At 40.7% G+C, this 23,306-nt stretch overlaps 1 protein-coding gene across 1 annotated transcript in view; it reads left to right on the top strand.

The window, feature by feature from the left end:
- Positions 1-19,140, top strand: part of LOC309452983 (uncharacterized protein) — a 51,955-nt gene extending 32,815 nt beyond the window's left edge. Inside the window, 11 exon segments of the mRNA XM_082077634.1 lie at positions 2,056-2,141; positions 3,839-4,006; positions 4,010-4,828; positions 5,663-5,901; positions 7,478-7,627; positions 8,594-8,627; positions 13,734-14,153; positions 14,844-15,079; positions 15,818-16,064; positions 16,933-16,978; positions 18,470-19,140. Coding sequence (XP_081933760.1) covers positions 2,056-2,141; positions 3,839-4,006; positions 4,010-4,828; positions 5,663-5,901; positions 7,478-7,627; positions 8,594-8,627; positions 13,734-14,153; positions 14,844-15,079; positions 15,818-16,064; positions 16,933-16,978; positions 18,470-18,618 — 2,594 coding nt within the window. The 3' untranslated portion in view covers positions 18,619-19,140.
- The last annotated feature ends 4,166 nt before the right edge of the window (positions 19,141-23,306 follow it).

The following is a 23,306-nucleotide window of genomic DNA, read 5'->3' as shown; positions in this document are numbered from 1 at the left end:
TTCTGCTTTCTTGAGTTCTTTTTGTTTTGTTTTCTGAAAGGATGTTACATATCACTGTGATGTTGATGCAGATACCCCTCTTGAATTTCATCGGGTTCCAATGCTTCTGGCCACCCCTCCCAATTAGCACTCCAAAAGCTGTGTGCTCGGTGAGGGAGGGACTTGCTGGGTCCAGTTATCCAGCCATGTTACAATGCTAGTAAGAGGGACAAAGACCCATCTCCACAAACTATGCATAACTGTTGGAGGAAATGAAGATGTTGACCTCCAGATTATAGAGGTTATTTGTATAGAAGCTAAGTGTTTACTTATTCCAAGCGTCCTGGTATTGATAATTTATAACACTCCCTACGGTACCTATCTGCCATCTACAAATGGTCCTTGGCTGCCTGCACTTTTGTCCTTTATTTGTACTGCTGGTTGGAGCCTTCATCTGCACCAGCAAACAGCTTGGTACTGGGATATCTATAAGCATCAGGAAAGGCTAAATCTGACTTTTTCTTGTTTTTCGGGATTGCAGAGTAAAAGTGTCTGTTTTCCTTATGGAATATTATCCTTAGATAATCAAGTATCATTGTTATTATCTTTAATACCTGATAGATTGTCTGAAATACATTATAGTCATCAATAGTTCATCAATAGATCATCATAACAACTCTGACATAAGTGCTATCAGCTCAGTAATGACTAATGTGTGTTGGGAAATGCCTTATGTTAAAATACCCAAAAAATACATTTACAAAAAATCCAGGAAATTGCATCCACCAGTGACTGAGGTGGGAGGAGAAGATTTTTATTTCACACTGTGTAACCTGAGGTTAGGATTGACCTCTGGAAACCTATATGACTGACTGAGGAGCTTAGGTTCCCAATTCAGACATATGAGTTGTGACTCTAAGTTTCTATCTAATGTAATCCCTTTCAAGAAATGAAACTTCCAAAACGAATCACTTAAACAGAAAATGCCAGAAGTGAGTTTGGCCCTGTGAGTTATTAATACTGGATCCTTTTGTATTATTATGACAATACCTATTTTCTCCCTGTCTTGATCACTTTCACTGTAGGAAGAATACTGTGTACCTCTTTAGCAGTGAAGCTTTGTTTATAGAAAGGCTGTTGTATAGAACCCATAGAATTGTGGAGCGGGAAAGGAGGTGCAGAGTGCTCAAGGTGAAAAGCCTCCATCTCTGTTTTTAGGTGCCACACTAAAGCTGCTGGGACTTGTTTCTTTCTGAGTACTTGAGACTTCAGAGTGTTGTGTGCCTTCCACAAAACCAGTGGCAACGAGTTGCTGCTTCTAAATTGTATCTGGGACTGTTTGGAGTCCAATTCTCAGATGTAACAGAGATTCAAGGCAGACACCCCATAATGGGGAGCTCAGACTGAGTGACTGCTTCTGAGGTGTTTGTGACTTGTCCAATATTCCTTAGAGATTCTGGGAGAGGAAAGGTGAATCCTGTTTTCAACAGTACAAGTGAAATGTTTCTCGACATTTCACAGGCCTGTCTTTGATTGTGCCTCACTTGTTTCTTCTGCAAGAGATGAGGCAGCAGTTTGACTGAAATACTCGTTCCAGATCCACATCTAGAGACAGATTTGTTTCATGCGTGGAGAAAAGCTGGGGCCTTACTGATTTCAGGCTGTGATTTCGTTGCGTGTGATTTTCTGTGCACAACACACAGGGAGGTTAAAATTGCTGGTGGAATGTAGCCAGTTGCTGCACAGCACACAGTGTGTCAGAGAGAAAGAGAGAGGGATATCACGCACCTTTAAGAAACAGGAATTTTGTTATTTGTGACCATGTATATCGATTTCTTTGGCACATTTCCTTTATGCATTAAAAACTAAAATGCCCTGGAATAAAGGCATTCACACAGATGCATCTTGAATCTGTATGACGATAGTTTTATCTCTAGGAGCTCCCAGATTTGAGGGGATGTGTTATTTTGCATTAAGATTTTTCTCACAAATGTGATGATTCAAGATGTACTCTTGGTGTAAATAACTAATCTTAACTCATGCTTGTTATAAAAGTGCTTCTATTTTTCGCTGTAGGTGAGCACTCGGGATCTACCTGTCGTATGTCATCAGCAGCTGAAAAAGAAGACCTCAAGGATGCCTTTGAAAATGATGAGATGCCCGTATGTAAAACAAAATATTTTGAATTAGAGTCTGAACTGGTTGATTGTGTTATAGACCAAGGTAAAAAAACAAACCTTACCAGTCAGTAAATAATGCTGAAGAGAGAGGCCTGTAGATGAAAGTTGTCTTACAGTCTGAAGTAAATTTGGATACAATCTTCTAAGGGTGGGGTAAAACCTTTGTCATTATGTTGGATGCTTGCTGTTATACTGACTTGTTTCCAGCTGGTTTGCTTATATTTTGACCGGTATTCTTCCTTTTGTGCAGTGCTGACAAACAGTGCAGTCATGCATTTTTTCCCTATACAAAATGCACATTCAAGTGAAGAGGGAGATTAGTCTATTATATGGTTATCTGCTTGGTTAAACATGCCTGCTCTTCCTCTTTGTGAGAGAAAGATCAAGCAAAACCACTTGAAATATGGTGACCTTTCTGATCCTTTCTCTGCCTCTGCAAAATACGTGCTTGTTTGACCATGGTAATAAGTGTTTGAAAAGGTTGTGGGTTTGTTTTTTTTTCAGAGGACATTCTAGAATAAGGCAGGCATCCTGTTCGTGTTGGGCGTACAGGACAGGGCTGGATAGAGAGGTCTGGAATCTTGTGTACCACCTCGAGGGACAGTGGAGTAAATGATTTCCACCCCACACCCAAGCACCATGAAAGAGGGACATGCTTAATTTTAACAGGCAGAGCAGAGAACTGAAGCCTACTATAAGCTGGTAGTAGTTGGGCAATGAGCTTGGGAATGGAGAGGCTGAGACAGGTGGTGGCTGGTTGAGGTGCTCCTGCCCTTTTCTGAAGGAGGAATTTGTGTAGAGGGGGAAAAGGGCCTGGCTAATGAGAAGAGAGAGCGAGGAGTTGGATGGTCTTAGCCCATGGGGACCCCAAGGCTGCAGGCCCTGTTGCGAAGGCACCAGGAGCTAAGGAGACACATGGGGAGTGAGGATGTTGGGAGGAGGGTGACAGATGACTGGAGTAGTCAGAGCTATTGAGGAACAGAGCGTGGGGTCAGGGAGATGGGCTGGGGTGGACCTGCGACAGCATGGTACGGTTTCCATACAAGCTTGGGTTCCTGATTTTTTGGGGGATGAGGGAAGGAATGGACAGGTTTCCCTAATTAATGCTTCTCTTTGGAGCTTGGAATGGAATTTAATATTTCTGAATCTTGGGTGAAGATCTAGTCCTAACTCTGCCAGTTCTCCATGTGCTGGACAGTGGAAAGCTTGTCATGTTCATCCAGGCTGTATTAGCTTAGCTGGCAGGGGACTGTAAAATGTCAGACAGTGGAGAATGGTGGAGGAAAGAGGGTGAGAAAATGTAGGCAGTTGTGATGAAAAATGGTAATAAAGCAATACAATGTGAAAAAATGAATTGCATTTTGATAACTGCTACCGCATACGGAAAGCAGGCAGGATAAAAGGTAAAAGCAACCTTAATGTCTAAATGAATCTAATCCAAGATCTAAACATATCTAGTCCAAGAGAAACTACAGTAGGTCCTTGCATTTTTAAGAAAATGATGATTCAGTGAACCTTTAATTTAGTGTCACTCAATATTTTTTTATTATAAAAACTGCTTTCAAACTTTCTTATTTCTATTATTTCTGTTGAATGCTGAGTTTGCAACAGAAATTACCTAGATTAACTGTAACTTCCTTTTCCTTGGTAATCTTTCTATCTGTACCTGTTTGCTTAAGGGTAAATATATTTTAGAAACTATCAACTTGACACAGAGAACAGCATGGGAAAATCAGACTGACAAAGCAGAAATTCCACCTCAGGAAGCCCTAGTGGCAAATGAGGAATTGCACAGTGCTGACAAGCAGTTAAGTCCAAAACCCTGGGAAGAAAGATACGAAAGAATGTGAGTTGAAAGTGAGAAAAGGGAATTGAAAACAAATTTTAAAAGTATTACAGCAGAGCTGAAGCAGCTGTTTGGTGAAATTAATGAAACTCGGAAAAGTACTTCCCTTGCGGGAGAAATGTCAGAAGTGAAGAGTTCTTGTGTTGTTTCATCTCGTGCAACAGAATCAGATAGGAAGTTAGAAAATAAAGGTGAATTTGGAGAACTTAAACTTAAGCGAGGTGGAAAAGTACCCAAAATGGAAATTGTCATTCCAAGTCTTGGTGTCCTTCCTGATCAAAATAACTTAAATGCAAATCTGGAAGGTAGCTGGAGTACAGATGAAGACGAGAGCACAAACCATACAGATAAGATAACGGTGCCTCTAGCCAAAGGAGAGGAAGAGAAAAGGCCTGCGATGGAAATGGAGGAGAATGAAAATGGAAGTAGTAGGAATGTAATTAGGAATGTAATGGGAAGACCTGAATATTCCCCAAGACGTAACTTAAACACAAGTATTTTGGATGATGTTTCTACTATTCTTCCTAAAATGCAATGTGTTTCTACAAGTAATGAAAATGCACTTTTTGTAAGAGAAAGGAAACTTGGAAAAGACTCTGGATTTAATGGTGATGTTCCCAGGGAGTGCCTTATCAACAGTAATAAAAGAGGAGAAACAGAAATTGAAAGTCTTCTTGCAAATGCTCAGCCGTTGTGTGGCACACTGAAAAAGAATCTTGATGAAGAACTAAAACAAGATATGGAAAGATTTAAGAGTAAGGTAGGAGTGCTGCAAATAGTATTCCTGGCTTTGCAGAAAGAGAAGGTACAGCTGCAAAAAGAGGTAGAAGTTCACCTGCTACTCCTTATTCTTTAGTCTTTCTCCATATCAATGGTCCTGTTCACTTCAGCTATTCATCATTAAGGGAAGATGCTTTGTGCAAATTGGGTTTTGTTTTAATGGAAATACATTAGTTATGAATAAAGAGAGAAGTGGAGAGTTGTCCTTTTCCCCCTTTTTTGGAAAACAGTCTGTGTTACTGTTGCAGTTCAACAGTAGGTGGCACTCAGTTCCAGTGTCAATAATTCTCACTTCTTTGCCAGAAAAAGAAATGCGCACAGTGCTGTCAATTCTGATTCTGAATCAAAGAATGAAAATAGCTTCTGAACAGGGTCTTGAATGATCTATTGATTTGCTGTGGTTTCGGCACGGTGTGTCTTCCTTGTCCTTGGCCAAAATTCCTGTTTGCTGTGAAACCATTTCTGCCTGTGCATTTGGGATCTGTTTTCTTTTTACCCTCATTAAGGACACAGTAGCCCCGCACACTTCCACGTGATTTTTGTTGTTGTGTTTTTACAGCTAACATTGTGCAGTCCTTCTAGCTCTTTGTCCATCAGTAATGCTTTCACTTTTTGTTGTTCGTGTTTTAAAAAACACTGTTGTTTTCTTTCTAAGGGCTGTGTTTTTGTTATCTCTTTTATCATGAGTGAATTCAAAGTACTTTCAATGGCTTAACACACTTTGTAGTGTAATTTTGTGAAAGTGCTTCTCCGTATGAATTTTATTTTTTTTTCTTTTATGTGATTTCGGAGGTAAACACTGAATTATTCAGTCTTGAGTATGGTGTTTCTTCTAGAAATACTGAGAAATACACGCAGTTTAACTTTCTTTTTGTAGGTTGAGAAGGAAAAAAGCAAACAAAGATGTTTCAAAACTGAGGTGATGGCAAACCAGGAAGATCTTGATAAATTAAATCCACCACCAGGCAACATTACTGATCAGCCAATGAAACAAAAGGTTACTCTAAGGAAGAAGGACTCTTCAAAAATTGAGACTGGAAACACTGCAGAAGTCAAAGACAAAAAGAATTTTTCATCTGAGGAGAGGTCGAGATGCATCAAGATGCCAATGAAAGGGTAAACTAAGGAAATAATGTCTAATTTTTATTTGTAGTACTACTCTAAGTATCTTTTAGGTTTTCAAATATTGTAGTAGTTGAAGTAGTTTCCTCAATGCCGAAAGCCATGCCGAGTAGTCCACTGCTTCTCAAAAATTTAAGAAAAAACAAAAGAAAATTAAAAGCCCTAAGCTCATAATGGAGGTTCAAGGGTATTGATTTATTGCGTGCTCAAAAAAAAAAAAAAAACAAACAGACAAATTCCTGCAGATTTCCTTGTCAATACCGAGGCAAAATGCGCCTTCAAAACCAGAGCTGAAGACTGAAAAACTCCCTACTTATTTTTGTAGGAAATGGCCAACCAGGAAATAGGAACTTACAGTTTACTTCGCGTTCTCCCTTTTCTAGATTATTTTGAGTGATCTTCATGCAGTTGGTGTTTTCATAAAGTCCAGATGTTCTTTGTCAGGAAAAGGGAAAAGATATTACCAAACCAAGCTCAAAAGTTTGACGAAGGCACAGATAATTTTACGCAACCCTAAGCAGGAGTTTTTTTCCTGTCTGTCCTTCAAAGGCATCTCTGCTCTAGGTACTTCCTCTAATGGGGATATGAAATATGTTTCAGCTTAGCTGAATCTAGCTCAGATTCCACATTTCTTGCTCATTCCTAGGGGAACATTATTAAAATACTTGAGTGTCTTCCAGGGTCTTTGGAGTCAACTCTGTATTTTGTCATAGGTATTCTTCATCTCCGTTGTTTCTGGGCAGCATCTTAAGTACATCTGTTACACAGGGCTTTTTTAAGTAAAGCTACTCAGCTGATGATCTCCCTTTCTATCCCTTTCTTTCTATCCCTTTCTTTCTATCCCTTTCTTTCTATCCCTTTCTTTCTATCCCTTTCTTTCTATCCCTTTCTTTCTATCCCTTTCTTTCTATCCCTTTCTTTCTATCCCTTTCTTTCTATCCCTTTCTTTCTATCCCTTTCTTTCTATCCCTTTCTTTCTATCCCTTTCTTTCTATCCCTTTCTTTCTATCCCTTTCTTTCTATCCCTTTCTTTCTATCCCTTTCTTTCTATCCCTTTCTTTCTATCCCTTTCTTTCTATCCCTTTCTTTCTATCCCTTTCTTTCTATCCCTTTCTTTCTATCCCTTTCTTTCTATCCCTTTCTTTCTATCCCTTTCTTTCTATCCCTTTCTTTCTATCCCTTTCTTTCTATCCCTTTCTTTCTATCCCTTTCTTTCTATCCCTTTCTTTCTATCCCTTTCTTTCTATCCCTTTCTTTCTATCCCTTTCTTTCTATCCCTTTCTTTCTATCCCTTTCTTTCTATCCCTTTCTTTCTATCCCTTTCTTTCTATCCCTTTCTTTCTATCCCTTTCTTTCTATCCCTTTCTTTCTATCCCTTTCTTTCTATCCCTTTCTTTCTATCCCTTTCTTTCTATCCCTTTCTTTCTATCCCTTTCTTTCTATCCCTTTCTTTCTATCCCTTTCTTTCTATCCCTTTCTTTCTATCCCTTTCTTTCTATCCCTTTCTTTCTATCCCTTTCTTTCTATCCCTTTCTTTCTATCCCTTTCTTTCTTTCCCTTTCTTTTGTAGTAAACTTTCCCCAAATGCCAAAGTTTCAAAGAAAAATAAAAGACAGGCTTCAAAGAAGAAGGCTGATCAGCAGATGAGTTCTTCTACTGGGAATCATTTTCAAGTACTGGATGACAGCACTTTCAGTGAAACATCTCAAGATGGAAGAAGGTACTGAATAGAAGGAATATTGTAAATAAAACTTTTTCATGATAAAGGTTGACCTAAAAGCTAACGGGAAGTTTTGTAAACCAGAGTGCACAATGATTCTTATTCTTTCATATGACAATACTACCTGATGCCCTTTGTATTCAAAACTACTTGTTTTTAGCTTGGAGTGCTTTGAGCATACCAGCCAAGTTAATGATAAGGTCAAACGTGCACAAATTCTGAATAATTACCTGAGTGTGAGTGTGTGTGTGTGCATAAATATATATATTTTATCTTTTCCAACAGAGAGAGGAGAGACTAAAATTACTCTTCCACTGCAGGCATCTTAGTTCTTTCTGCCTTTTGAATTATTTTTTTTTCCAGCTCTATCCCCTCCCGACTTCTTGCTTGCCCCAAAGTTACTGTTGCGGGAGACAAAGTGAGAAACAGTAGGTGCTGATGCTGTCCAAGCACTGTCCAGCAACAGCTCAAGCATTGGTGTGTTATCAACACTGCCCTGGTCAGAAATCTAACACGCAGCAATGTGCGAGCTGCTATGAAGAAAATTAACTCCATCCCAGCCAGACCCAGTACACCAGAGAATCCAACATTAGGTTGCTTTGACCTGTAAGAGAAGGATTCTCAATACTGAAAAGAGCTGAACCTCTAGATTTAAATAGCAAATGCACATAACTCTGTATCTGCATCTCTCTCTATATATATCTATAGCTGTAAGATTCCTGTCACCTTGGGTGAAGTGCAGAGAATAGTAATTTCAGCTATTTGCTTAATACCTCCTGGCAAAAATACCTTTCCAATAGACATAATGCTACACAAATTTTTTTCAGTCTTCAACTCCATCTAACAAAATTCTCATACTAATTTTTACTTTAATTCACTACTGACGTTAAGTTGCAGAGCAACCTTAGATATTGTTCATAATGCAATATAAATATTCCAGTACTGAAATATGTTTCTGTTTTCCAGACCTGCAGCAAAACTAGGGAGTGAAAAGAACAAGGTAATGTAAAATTAATGTCTTGATAAATAGCTTGTGTCAGCCTTCAGTCACTTAGATGGGAACAGTGTTTATGTAGTGATCAACCAGATGCACAAATTACTGCTAGTATGCAGCTTTGTAATATTTGAGCCAAATCTATGGACTGTGAATGAGGGAAATGCATCATTCATGCATTTGTAATGATGTGTAATAGTATATAGCTGTATACAGAAAAGCCAGTTTATCTAGTGGAAGAGAGAAACAAGGAATTAAATGCCAAGTGTACCGATTTAAGAGAACAAGTCTTTAAATATGAGACTGACAAAGTAGAAAGAGAGGTAAAGTATACGCTTACAAAGAACAATTTAAAGTTTGTCAGTTCTTGAAATTCTTTTATGTTTCTAAAATGTATCAGGTATAAGTTATGTGCATGGGCTCAAATAATGCTGTTTTATTCTGGTTTGCCTTGTTTCTCTTGGAATTATGGAAGGTTTTGGCGAACAGGATGTTACTGCTCAGATCTGAGCAGTGAACAGAACACAGGTATCTAGGTCTAAGCTTTGATCAAGAAAGGTGATTCTTCTCTAGAACTTTTTTCACCTTTTCTTTAGTCCATTTTTGCCCTCTGGAATGATTTTAATTATTTAATGGGTTTTATCTATGTATCACACTGATGACACAAGTAAGAGTGGTATAAAGGGAAGAACAAGCCAAAATGCAAGGGTTGTGAAATGAAGATGCAGACAAGTGAAGCGGTGGGGGATGAATTTATATTAAGCTCCTACATCAAAAAAAAAAAAAAATTGCTTTTCCATAAGTTGCTATCGAAATTGAAGAGTATTAGTAGTGGCCAGTATTAATTTATGGATGTTTTTGGGGGTTCTAAGGGTCCTGCCTGGTCCTCAAGAAGTTCATTTCAGACACTGACCTAAGCTTCCTATTCTCTGTTTTATGATGTGTGGCCATATTTAAATGTGTTCTTTCTTTGTGACTCTGTGAAAGACTAATTAACTGGACAGAAGACTCATTAGGACATCCGTTAAACTGTCTTTCTGCAAATTCACACAGTACATGAATATGAAACATGCTCCTATGCAGAGCACTAGCATAAAATTATGTCCCTTAAACATGCAGGACCCATGTGTTGCTCCCATTTCTGCATGCAGATGTTTTTTGTTGAGAAAAGTGGTGGAAAAGAATAAAGGCAGGGAGATATAGGGGGTAGGAAGGGAGGTAGGGGAGCTGTAGGTAATGGGAGAGTGCATCCAGACTTTTGTAAATCTAATCTGCCAGTATAAAGGCAGTTGTTATTTTTAAATAAACTCAGTAAGAAGACTGCAAAAGGATGTGCTTGAACATGTACTTAAAGTGTATCTCAAAAGAGCTTTCAGCTAGATGTATTCATTTAATTATAGAATCAAAGAATCATTTCAGTTGGAAGAGACCCTCAGGATCATCGAGTCGAACCGTAACCTAGCCGAACTCTAGCACTATATTTGTGTAATGGACAAACAGAACAAAGGACAATCTAATACAAAGTCCTGCCTTTGGTCATCAGAGTAATATCTGCAGTCGAACTATCGCTCTTGTATTGCAACAGATTTCGTTGCCTTTTGTTAGAAAAAAAAATACATTATTGCAGCATGTGCTGGTGTATTGTTCCAAGAAGATTAGTACTTGAGCCTTTTGTATGTATTAGGAAACACAAGTCCTCATGAACAGCTGCTGATAGTTTGGAGGTGCTCAGCTGAGTAGGATGAAGAGAGGTCACCATCTGTGCAGATGCCTGCTGGTGGCAGGCAAGAGTTCCTACCTTTGAGTTCAATCTGAAGGCAGGTCTAATTGTATAATCAAATAAGTGAAGGCATATTTCAGGTTCTTGTAACCTTCTTCATGCTCATTTACCTGTTTCACTAGGGCATGATCAGACGGCTGCAGCAGGAACTTGCTGATGCTCTTAGAAAGCAATCTATGTCAGAGGCTTAATGAGGTTACTGTCCAAGTCTTTGACATGGGAATGCTCTGTCCTTACTTGGAAAAAGGTTTCTGTTTCCTAAGTTGCTTTGCAAAATAAACTGATGTGTCCATAGGTTATTGTGTTTGGTTTGGCCAAGCAGGTTGTCTGGTTTCTGATGAACACTAGGAATCCTGGACTGCTGCATTTGGGCTTCTCTATGCTGTCTCTGCTTTTTTTTACCTCCCCTGCCACCAGATGCTGTCAATTCTGAATGCTCTTGTAGCTTATTCTGCATATAATTTGTTTGGGTTTGGTTTGGGGGTTTTGTTGTTGGTGGTGGTTGGTTGCTTTTGTTTTGTTTGGGGGGTTTGTTTGCTTTTCTTTATTTTTTTATCTCTTATTCTCTCCCTTCTTTGGCCCTGCTCTAATTTGCCATCCTTGAGCAGCCTTCTTGCAAATGCACTGTAAGCTACTTTCTGAGGCAGGGGCCACCTTTGGCAGTGTTCTTACGACCACTGAAGTATAGAGGCCTGATCTAATCAGAAGTCATGTTAATCTATTATGCGGGAGTTGTGAAGTCACTTTAGGAGACGGATGAACTTTTCAATTCATACTTTTAGTGGAGGAGCAAACAAGCAGGTACAATAAAAAGAGTGTTACAAGTCACTGAAAGGCTTGGAAGAGCAGTGTTGGTGCTTAGAAATGTGCTGTAAGAAATCAGTGCAGGGATGGGAGAGGCCAGTTTGAAGATGCTGCAGTAAGACAGTTTGTGGTCATTTGCCAGTAGAAGCCAAGGTTTGAATGTACTTGAAATGATGATGGTTCTTGGAGGAGAGGGTGTGCATACACACACGCAGTACTTGTATTCTTCAGCAGTAGTTGACTCCTCTCCATACAAGCTCACCTGACTACTGTGGATTCTTGCTGTGATTTTGCAGTTGTGGAAGATTGCCTTGGAAAATAAAGCAAAAGAAGTCGAGGGCTTCCTCTTGGCATCTTCTGAGGCTAATATAACCGTAAAACAGCTGGAAGAACGTGTGCAACGGTAAGAGAATAACTCAGTGAAGCCAGATGTCTCTTGCTTTCTCGGACTTTGTGAAAACTACAGGACAGTCTTGTTGCATCACAACAAGTTCATACGCTATTTTCAAGGATGCTTTTGGTTTCGATCATGTTATTTCACGCTGCTCTTTCACAAGTGGTGCTCTGGATTTCCATAACCAACCTTTATTTCTTTTTAAGCCTCGAAATGGAAAATGCCAAGTTGGAAGCCACACTCCAGCAGCAGGGCAATAAGATCGAAGCCCTTCAGCGAGACCAGCAAACGTCTGCATCAGTAAGCTGGTCACAAACTTCCCTTTTTGTGAGCTCCCAAGCCTAGTTAACTCTTTCTGTGGGGAACTTTTAGGATGAGGTTTTCCTGGAGAGCCTAGGGGAGTTCAGTCCCTGTGTTCTTCCGAATACAGGCTTCTTACCTCTGAGAGGTAAGGATTTGGCACAAATATGCTGGTGTCACTATTGTCTGCATTAGACCTGTTGTGACATCAGATGCTGCTCCAGGCACTTGTGGCAATGTGTATTATTAAAGGTATTCATCAAGTTAACTCACAGAAATCCCACAGGGGATATTGCTGCCAAGCACTTTGTGCCAGGGGCCTGACTGGCATCATCAGACTGGGACAAAAAATTATACTCCAGGACATCTGCTGTGCTGGATTTCTTTTCCTTTGGCCACTTGGTATGTGTTTCCATGAAGCAGTGAAGAGGAATGCCTGTGGTATCATTTGCAGAACTCAGTGTGAGCCTTGGCATTTCCCAGTGCCTCTATGCAGTGGTTAATTTTAGCTCAGATAAGGTGCTTTCATCAGTGACCTTTATGAAGCAAATGATTTTTGTATTGTAACCAGTGAACTCGGCTTCTTGCTATGACTCCAGCTGTTAGTGCTGAAGAGATTTTGAAAATAACTAGGTGTGAAAGTTGACCTTTGTACTGATACTGTCAAAGGAGGGAAGGGAGTCACAGTGCTGGTCCTTCCCCTTTGATTAACAGGGCATGATTTTCAAACGTACTGTGGGTGGGAAAAGCTTAATACTTGTTTTCATTGAAGATTCATCATATCCCACATGATGTTCTCTTTCCATAAAGCAAAAGGCAGAGGTGATGATTGCTAACAATTTTACAGCGGCATCAAACTAAGGCTGTTTTGATCGTTGGTGCTGGTTGTAAATGCTATAGGAATAAAGGTGTGAAGAGGTATATGTAATATTCATTTTTGGTAATGAGGTGTAAACTTCAGCCTGGAAAGTCATGGTGTGTCATCTTTTTACAATGCTTCCGTAGATTCATAACCGCCTGGAAGAGTTAATAACTAGCTTACGGACAACACAGGCAGCTGCAGAGGACCACCACCATCAGCAGGTACCTGACTGGCTTTGATGAATGACTGGTTTAGTCTTTGAATTTTTTGTGTGCAGCTAATTGATGAAAGCAAGACACATTCCTGTGTGATCTACTCTAGGTGTACCTGCTTTAGCAGGTGGCTTGGACTGGATGATCTCCAGAGGTCCCCTCCAGCTGCAGCCACTCTGTGATATCAGGTGGGCTGTGTAGGCACAGTGCAGCTGACAAATACCCTTCTGGTTTTAGGGCAAGGCAAAAGGGAAAAGGCTGTGAATTTCTTCATTCCCCTGCTGCTGTGTTTTGTATCTGTGTTGTGGTGTGCAAGATAGTTGTGTTCATCAGCATGATTTGCCTGATGAATTATTTCTCCCATGCCACGAGTGGGGAATGAGCAAGTGGCTGTGTGCTTCTTAGCTGCCTACTGGAGTTAAACCATGGCAGATGATGGACAGAATGAATGTTGTGGGCAGCAGGGAGATCTGTGGTTGAAAACTGAGAGGAGACTGAACTTAGGAGGCCAATCTTTTCTTGGCAGTTTTGTCAGAGGTTGCCCATGAGACCATGTCAGCTTCTGTCATGAGACCCAGTGTTTCACCTACTCTGTAAGGACACTTGAGAAAGTTGTACACCCTGAGGATTTTTTAATCTAAGCCTTTGTGCTAAGGTTTTCATGACCTTCTGTGTATCAGTAGACTTTTTTTTTTTTTCTTAGAGAATGCCACTAAAAGCTTCATGTCTATTTGCATTCTTTATACTTGAACGGAATCAGCAAGTTCTATTCCACTCAAATGTATTGACCTGTTTGGTTTTTCTGATTTTGGTTGGTTGGTTTTCTTTGGTTTTGTTTTGGTTTGGTTTGGTTTTTTTTATCTTTTTTTCTTTTTTTTTCTTTTTTTGCTGTCTACAGGTTGCAAAACTTTCCCAGCAGTTGGAGGCAGAGTCTGAAAAATGCAAGCAGCTGGAAGCTGAGAATCAGGATTTGCGAGAAGAGTTGTCCACCATGCATGAGAACCATCAAAAACTGGAGACAAGCAAATGGCAGCTGATAGAAGAGGTGGCTAACCTGAAACATCGTTTGGAGACTAGCATGGTGGATCACAACCTTATAGAACAATATAAAAAAGAAGTGGAAGAACGAGCCGAACAAGAAATAAGACAAAAACTACAAGAAGTCAATCTATTTTTGCAGGTAAGTGAATTTCTTGTATGTGCCTGTAGTCTCAATTATATCCTTCTCTTGTGGTGATAATTTTGTAGTATGTTATTTTTGGTTCCTGATTCTGTGTGTTAGTGCTGTACTTCTACTGTCCTTCAGCAAAGACAGGAAATACGGCTGGGCAATGGTGCTTTCACGTGTGAGTAACGTGCCTGCAGGGCGCTGAATGCAAAGCTTGCCCAGGGTGGCTTTCTGTTTTGCAGTTCTTGGGCGGTATCACTGTCTGGCCTTGTTCTTACTGTTCATCCTTGAACTCACTATTGACACTTAGAGTTGTCATGGCCAGACATACAGGTCCTGCTTTGTCATTGTCCAGGGGAAGGCGCTCAGAAAAGAAGTCACTGAAGTTGTACAGGGGGTGGAGGTGAGGGATCCTCATAATTTCTTGGAGGAATCCTTTTCTATATGCCCTGTCCTACAGAGACAGTGTTCTTTTGATTAGTAGCTTTGATAAGTAATGGTTCTAAGAAGGGGTTTCTTTTGGAATGAAAAAAGCAATGTAACGTGGTAGTTCCAGAGTTCTGCCTTGATTGCTGATGGTAGTGAGGAGGCACAGTTGCCTCACTGAGTAAAGGTGGGCCCTCAAAATTTCGTACAAGAAACTGACTGGTGGGGACTCTTCTGTTTTCTTTGCGGTGGTTCAAAGTGCATTATCTCCTTCAGACGCAGGCAGCCTCCCAGGACAGATTAGAACAGATCAGAGCCAGTCATCACGCTTCCCTGCAAAAACAACTGAAACACAGGATTAGAGAACTTGAATTTGAATTGGACAAGATACAAAATATTCAACAAGACAATATATTTGAAAAAGATTTCACGCAGGCGGAAGTGAAAAGGTACAAAGAGCTGTATCTGGAGGAGGTAAAAATTAGAAGATGCCTGGCAAATAAACTGGAAAGGTAAGTCCACGCTTTTTTGGAGTGGTAGTAAGATACTTTTTCCTCATACATTTTCCTCCTAAAATCCTTTTTCTATATCTGGTTAGTATTAGATATGTACACATAAGATGGTGTATTGTGAGGAAAGTACCTTAAGACCCTTCCCCTTTATTAGAACTGTCTCAATTTCTCTTTAGTGTTCCAGCAATAACACCACTGATCATGGCATTACTAGGGGATTTTTTAAGTTGTTTGTGCTTTAACAGGCAGCCTTTTTGCTAATCTCTAATAATCTCCTCCTCTTATTCTGTGTATGTCAGAAAAGATAAACTTGATGCTTGAATGACAGGCTCTTCAGGCAGCAGAATTTGATTCTGTGAAGCAAAAGCAAAATAAATCTTTTCTGGATTCCATTTTAGCACCATGTCTGAGGTTTGAGCTCAGAGAGAGAGCCCAGAGTTCTTAGGCACATGACATGCCTTTTCTGAAGAAGCGCTGTAAACACACGGCATTCACAGGTTGCTTTGAAGCCCTAATGCTGACAAGTCCAAAGTGTTGGTAACTTGCTGGTCCTTCTAGGTAATGTGACTTCTTAGAAATAGGTTCTCCAAAAAACCTCGGATCAAATTATATTCTTGTTTTGGACGGTCTTAATCCCTTCTACTTTCAGAAGTCAAATAATAGTCAAAGACCTGGAGGTTAACTTTGTGGAAGGGTTACTCCCACAGGTCATTCTTTGTATGCTTCTGAATGTTTCAGAGCTAATGAGAAACTCGCAGAAGCCAACGCGCATCTCCTTCAGGAACGCCATCGAAACAAATCAGTCATCGGAAGCAGCATCGTCAGTGGAGGTGTGGCTGCAAGTCCAATTCTGTATTCAACCGAATGGGAACATCTTGGCAACAATTTGGCACTTAACGGAAGGCTGAGTCTAGGAGAAAGCTTCCTAAGCCTAGCTGGGAGCACATTATCATCAAGAAACAGGGTTGAAGCCTATGTGGCTAAGGTAAGCATTTTGAAATACTGTTCTCAACTGCTGCTCGAGAGTATCTGTAAGCAAGGTTATTCTGCCTTTTAGCCTAAAGCTAGAATCCATTTGTAGTCAAGATGACAGTGTGTGGATTTCATCTGTTATAATGGAACTTCTTTAAACCATAGGAGTAGTCTGGTTTACCCTTCTTGCCAGCTCTGATATTCAAAAAGTTCTTGGTAGTAACAGCGGTTGTGTCTGAAGTACCAGGACTGTGCTGAAATTGAGTTCCTAGGCTCCGAGTATCATCTTATGGAGTCTCAGACGATCCAGCCTACTCTGTGCTCAGGTAACCCATGTGGGTAAGTAGTCAGTCAACACCGGTGTATGAAGAACAATTATTGAGAAGGTGACTGCTGCAGGGGAACCCGGGATGTTACTGCCTGAAGAGAGGTGCAGTGAGGTGAGAAGTGCCCGCTCAGGAGGCTTGGGATAGTCAGAGATGGTGCCTTTTCCAGGGACTGGGGGGAAGGAGAACAGTGGAGACATTTAGCTGACACTCTGCTCATGTGTTTGATGACAGACTTTAGCCAGACCTTCATTGTAATAATTCCCCTGTGCTTTCTTCCTGTATATTTTTTAAATGCCCAGTTATAATCCAGCAGGTGAGCTACAGATTGTTTTGTGCTAGTTAATGTTGCTCAGTAATGGGAATGTTACAACCTGGCTGACCAAGAGTTTCTCTTCATTAAAAAATCAGACCCCAAACCAAGACGTCTCTATTTGTTAGGATCTTTTAAGGCTTTTTCATGTTATGTTTGGGTTTTAAGAATATTCTAGAGCTCTAGTGTTACAAAAATGTAGCTGTTAAAATATTAACTATATATTTTCTGTATAATTCTAGGTATGGCAGGAACTGGATGAAAGAATCACTAAAGAAATTGAACAGGGTAATGTGTCATTATGTCAGGCATGTTTTTAAGGAAAAAGATGACTGTTCCTAACTCTTGAAAAGAATGGCTTGGAAGCTGTGAAGTTCCTGTTCTAAGCACAGATTTTCTTACTTTTTTTCTCCTAGCTTTCCAGTTTAGACTTGAATGTGAGACCTTCCTGCTCACCAGAATATTGTGCAGGAAGTTATGCGGTTGCCTGAAAAAAAGGCACAAAGACAACTAACTCATTTGCCCCACACAGATCCACTCAGCTTAAGCTAAAATCACCTTTCACGAGCGTTAATCTTCAAGCACAAACATCAAACATAAAAACAGCCCCGGGATAAGATTTGTATAACTTCAGCCATCACTACTTCTTCCCTGCACCTCAACTGCATTCAGCTCTAAACCACACCATACACGTTCCCTGCTGTTAGTTCTTAATGTTTGCTGTCTACTATTCATTGCTTCTATTTGTAGCTTATGTCTTGCAGTCTTTTTTGAAGAATATAATCAGTGACAAAATATACCCTTTCTTTAGGAAAAGTTAATTCCGTAGTGTTTAGGCACACACAAGTTTCAATACTTGTAATGCATAGCATAAAATACATGCTCTATAATATGAGGCCAGGTGTCCAAAGAGGAATTTCACCTCTTCATGATAAGTGGTCCCCCAGAGTCACCACTTTGCAGTGACTGGTGCTATTTGAAAGCAAGTAGGCCCTGAGAACATTTCCTTCTGTTTCTGTGTGCTCTGAATCACACAGAGAGTGTTCAGCTGTGGCCTCAGAGCTCTTTCCATGTGTCTGAATGGACACAAAGTCATTGCATCGTGTCCGCGTGCGTTTTGAACGTAGTTGTGCGTCTGACAGGAGTCATAGAGTGTGCTTGGTTTGGGCACCTTGTCTAAAAAATGTGGCTGGAGAAAGATGGCAAAGGTGTCTTTGCTTTCATGGATTATGTGTTTTCATGGAGGAAAGAGGGTTTTGCCAGGGTGAGTTACAGAAATGCCCCTCAGAGAAGGTGCCAGGCTGGGAGACTTGTCCTGACCTGGCTGCACTGGACAAGCGTTGGTGTTTTCACAGCCAGATTCTTTCCAGTTTGTCACAGTGAATGCAGAAGCTGGTTTTTAGGAGTAGCGTTCCAGTAAATTACTGGTTTGAACATTTAAGGAAAACAGACACTTGAGGCTCAAGAGGCCTGCAGGGGGCTGAATTCAGCACTGGTGTAATCAGGTGCATTCCCTGAAGATGTTCAGCGTGGAACCTCTGGAATTGCTTTCACCAGCTTTAGAAATACTGCTGACTGATAAGCACATGAGGGGAAAAAACTAACAAAAAGTATTTCTTCCTTTGTGCCTGGCCCTTTCATTGTTACGTTCCCTTGGAAGTTTTCAAACCTCTTTCTGGACTGTAGTTTCTTCAGTTACCCCTAATGTTTTTACAGTGATTTATTTGGCTGTGTCTATTGGAAAAGTAACACCAGCAATCTTGTCTCTTTTCTCCCCAGCCACTGCTGAACTTGAAACTGGATCTACTGGAGCTTCTCCTGTGGGATCCACTGATAGATCTTCAAAAAATGTCCATGTTGACCAGGATCCACTTTGCAGGGCAATACGGGAGGACTGTGATGTTTTAACCAAAAGTTATCTGATCTGAGTAAAATGCTAGGGAAAGGCTCTGGAAATTCTCTCTGGTTTCCCATCCCTTGTTTCAGATGTGAAAACATGTTTATTGCAGTTTGAATATAAATGTATTTATTGCAGTTTGAATGTGAAATAAATAACTTACACTTTTTCTATGGATAAACAACGTTTAATCCAATTCCTTGTATTCCTTAAACATGTGTTCATTAGAGCATAAGCAAAACAGTGCTGGGTGCGTGGGGGATTCGCTCCGCCCAACACGCACACCTTTAAACAATAAGAAGTGTGCTTAAATACAGTAAGGTATTACATATTCATAATGACCCCAGGAATGCCTATACATATTCATAACCTTTCCCCGCTTCTTATTAAAATGAGTCTCAGATAACCATTTCCATAGTCTCCACCCTGACCCTCCTCTGTTGCGCCTGCACAGTGTCACTTGGTGATTTTGAGGAGGGGTCTTTGGGGTCTTTGGATGAAGGCTCCTTCAGCTTCGTCACAGTGAACTTTTTACCCTTGGCTCATTATGTTGAATTGGCTGGGACCCAAGCTGCCAAGTCAATTGAAACCAGACTGGTGCCCCTTTTGCTGTAAATCTTCGTTATCTTGTCTCCTCAAGTTTACGGCTAGGTGCAGTAAAACTTCTTATCTTGGCATTCAATGGGGTTCTGTTTTCTTAACATAAATTTACATGAAGCTCTAAACTAAGCGTTTATTGTGTGGCTAAGCCTTAAAATGTTAGTTTGTTAGTAGGCACCCACTATATGTTTAGTTAACCCTTAAAATGTTAGTTCCCTCTGTCAATATAACTTCATAAGCAAGTTTCATAACTTTTTACATAGAACTTAACCACCTTTTCCCTTTTCCAGGTTCAGAGCCCGTGCCTCATTTGGTTATATCTGTAAACATTAAACATCTTAGCACAAATCACAACTGCATTTCTCACAATTCCCCCTTTTTCTTTTTATCCTATTGATTCGTGCTTTAGCTTCCAAGTTAGCTAGCACTTGCCTAGCAGCGGCTAGGTCCAGTTTGGTGTTATCTTTTAAAATCATTAATTTATACCCCGTTCCTTTTGTTGCCATTTCAGGATCTATAGGCATGCCCGAGATTTGCATGCCTTGGACTACTGAATGTATTAACCGAATAAAGCACGGGATCATACATGGCACAAACAGTAAACCCAGAAATGCACATACTATCATGAACCCTATTTTCTTCCACCAGGCTACCATTTCGAGACCAATATCCATTAGGTGGACCTGGGTACCAAGTGGGAGGAATAGAGGTATTTGATGAATTTGCCCACAACACTAACTTTCAGTCATTTGAGACCCCCGACATATCCAGCATGAGGTGACATTTAATTCCTGGGCTATTTTTCCATAAGATCTATAAACAGGTTTTTCCCTACTGTTGGTAATTGTAATCCCTTGTCTTTTTGCCTTATTTCTTCATACCAATCACTGCTTTTCTGTACCAATTTCTGTTTCTCTTGCTTTTTTTTTTTAATTCCTGAGTGGCACTCTTAACTATCTCCTCCTTATACTGATCTTGCACTCCCCCTCCATCTGAATAGCCCCACATACCAGCTTGTGTAAAACAGATACGCTGTTCTCCCCTAGGGCAGGAGACAGAGCCTACACCGAGTCCACCCTTCCCTAGGTTAGTTGCTACCCATAATTTCTGCCCTTGGATTTCACACTCCTCCAATTTCATTCTATCATAACATTCAGAGTTAATATGAGCGTGATAATTTAGAACATATTGGGTTAGTCTTCCTATTCTCACACGCTCGTAGCACTTGATACAGGGATTAGCCAGGCTAACTTGGGAACAATAAGTCACCACTCCTAGCAAGAGGATCAGGTCCAGGTTTCTACACCCTCTGCCTCTCTGGCCTACCAGGTTGCAGCCGGCAGCCGAGTTCGTCATCTTCTCGGCAGCAAGGGTAGTGTTCCCAACTTTCCTATTTTTGCCGTTAGCATGGCGACTATCATTTCCCAACTCTCAGCCTTCACTTCCCAGGAACAACAGGAGCAACATGGAATTTGATTTCTCTTTCTTCTCTATTCTTCTCATCACTGCTGGACTCTCTAAATTCCCATTCACACCTTTAGTAAATACCTCCCACCATTCTTCGCTATTCTTTTTCTGTTCTTCCAGTGACGACTAGAATCCTCAACCTAGCTTTGGTTTCCTTATGTTCTGTTCTTAGACATTTATTACACAATCCTGTTGATAAGTTCCCTTTGTGGATATGCTTATACCACAGTCCATTTACAACCTAAACATCAAATATAAATAGAGAATTACATATACAACTTGGTTCAACATATTTAACTATTAAACCATTCTCATTTTCATTTATACTGGGCATTCACATTAATAATACTAACAGTAGTTACACCACCGATCCCGTGTCAATTTCAATTTCAATTCCCCCTGTTCTTGAGTTGCTTTCCAGGTTCTTTCTTCCATCAGTGATCCTTTAACTCAAGAGACGCGTGTCCATCCTTTCTCTGCAGTCCGAACAGTTGTTTCTGTAGTTAACAAAACAAGAAAAGGCCCCTCCCATCATGGGTTGGAGTTTCTTCTTTCCGGGTTTTAATTAGTATTGCCCCCATATCTACCAAAAATTCTACTTGTTTTGTTCTTTTGGGTTTCTTCTCACCAATGCGGTAAGCACCACCCAGGCTGGTCACCCAGAAGAACTAAAAGGTGATCGTGAAAAATATAGTTTTCCAGGTTGCACCCGGGTTACCTTCCATGGTGTTTCACAGGCTTTCTTCCATCTAGAATGATGAATCCAGGCATTTTGCTCTTTAATATTGGTAGCAGTGGAGGATATCAGGAGGTCTTGAAACGGACCTTCCTATTATGGTTCCAAAGTTTTCTGCAAAAGACTTCACATATGCGTAAATAAAATGTGGCCCTCTATCAGAGGATATAACAGCTGGAACTCCAAACCTTGGTGGTATTTCGTGTATCAATGTTCTAGTCACCTCCTAAACTTTTGCTGTCCTGGTAGGGAATGCTTCTGGCCAACCTGAAAAAATATCAGTTAATACCAACAAATATCGGTACCCCCCTTTTCCTGGGAGTTCTGAAAACTCAATTTGCCATTGTGGTCCAGGCCCATTCCCCTTCCCCATCTGACCCATTTCTAGCTTGGGCATATTTTTGGGATTAGTCTGGAGGCAAAGATCACACTGCTGTCACCTGTTTTACAGCGATATACAAATTTCTAGCTCCAGTTTCCCTAATCAAATGTTTGCATAGTGGTTCTACTCCCCAAAATCCTTTCTTATGTTCTTCCCTTACTAAAGGCCAAACTACATGAAAGGGGACAATAAGTTTACCCTGAGGGGTGTGAACCCACCCTTCCTTAGTATATGATTCCTCTAAATCTATGATGAGTTTCGATTCTCTTTAGTATACTCTGGCTTACCTTTTAAAGAGACCCGCCCGCCAAGGACCAGAGCACTTTCTGTTTTTACCTTTTTGCTTAGTCCTTTGTTTTGCCTCTCTGTCTGCCAGCCTTTTCTGATTCCGAGCTCACTTTCTGCTGTGCCTTATTATGCATGATTGCCATTTTCATAGGAAGTTGAACTGCTTCCGGTAGTTTCAATATCTCCTCCGCACGTTTGATATGTTTGCCTTGAGAGTTCAAAAGTCCCTTTTCTTTCCAAATTGCTCTGTGCACATGCACAACCCTCACAGTTAGCTGCTTCCGTCCATAAACCAGTTTTCAGCGTTTTCAATAGGAATGTCTTTTAGGTCTGGTCGATTGGATTATGTTGCTTTGATGGTCTCCAGGCAGTCATGATGAACTGTTTCTCCAAAGTTACCACTGAGGAAAGAAGCTGGGTTGACAATGTTAGTGACGATAATTTCTACACCATTTTGTTAGACACTGTGTGGGATACTAGCACAGTCATTTTCTGACCCATGGTAAATCTCCAGGCCTCCTGTATATTCAGTACCACTGCAGCAACTGCCCGCAGGCATCCAGGCCACCCCTTTGCAGTTGCGTCTAACTGTTCGGAGAAATAGGCCACTGCTCGTCAATATGGGCCAAGATCCCGTGCCAATATACCCATGGCTATTCCCTCTTTCTTGTGAAAGTATAGGAAAAATGGTTTACTCACATCTGGGAGTCCTAGAGCAGGGGCTGACATCAAAGCCTTTTTAAGTTCTTTAAAGGCTCATGTGGCTTCCTTATTCCATTGCAGGTGTTCCTGGTCAATAGGATCCAGGTCACGCACGTCTCCTTGGTTCTAGTAGCGATTAAAATGTCATCCACATATTGTAGCATCTGTCCCTCATCAGACGAGGCTTCCCAGCATTTAAAATCTTTAGCAAGCTGATTTCCAAATATTGTCGGGCTATTTGTGAATCTTTGTGGCAACACCGTCTATGTGAGCTGGGTTTTAAAGTTATTTTTAGGGTTCTCTCATTCAAATGCAAATGTTGTCTGGCTAGCTTCATGGAGAGGGAGGCAAAAGAAAGCATCTTTTAAATCTAAAACGATAAACCAAGTCAAATTAGGTGTTAATACTCTCAGAAGGGTGTATGGGTCTGCTACCACTGGGTAGAGGTCCTCAGCTACTTTGTTTATAGCTCATGAGTCCTGAACCACCCAATATGACCCATCTGGCTTGCGGACAGGCAACACAGGGGTGTTAGAACTGGACT

The sequence above is a fragment of the Streptopelia decaocto genome, assembly GCF_964273445.1.
Source record: "Streptopelia decaocto genome assembly, contig: HAP1_SCAFFOLD_122, whole genome shotgun sequence".
Classification (NCBI taxonomy): Eukaryota; Metazoa; Chordata; class Aves; order Columbiformes; family Columbidae; genus Streptopelia; species Streptopelia decaocto.
Note: the sequence above shows the minus strand (reverse complement) of the source record. Positions and strands in the feature narration are given on the sequence as shown.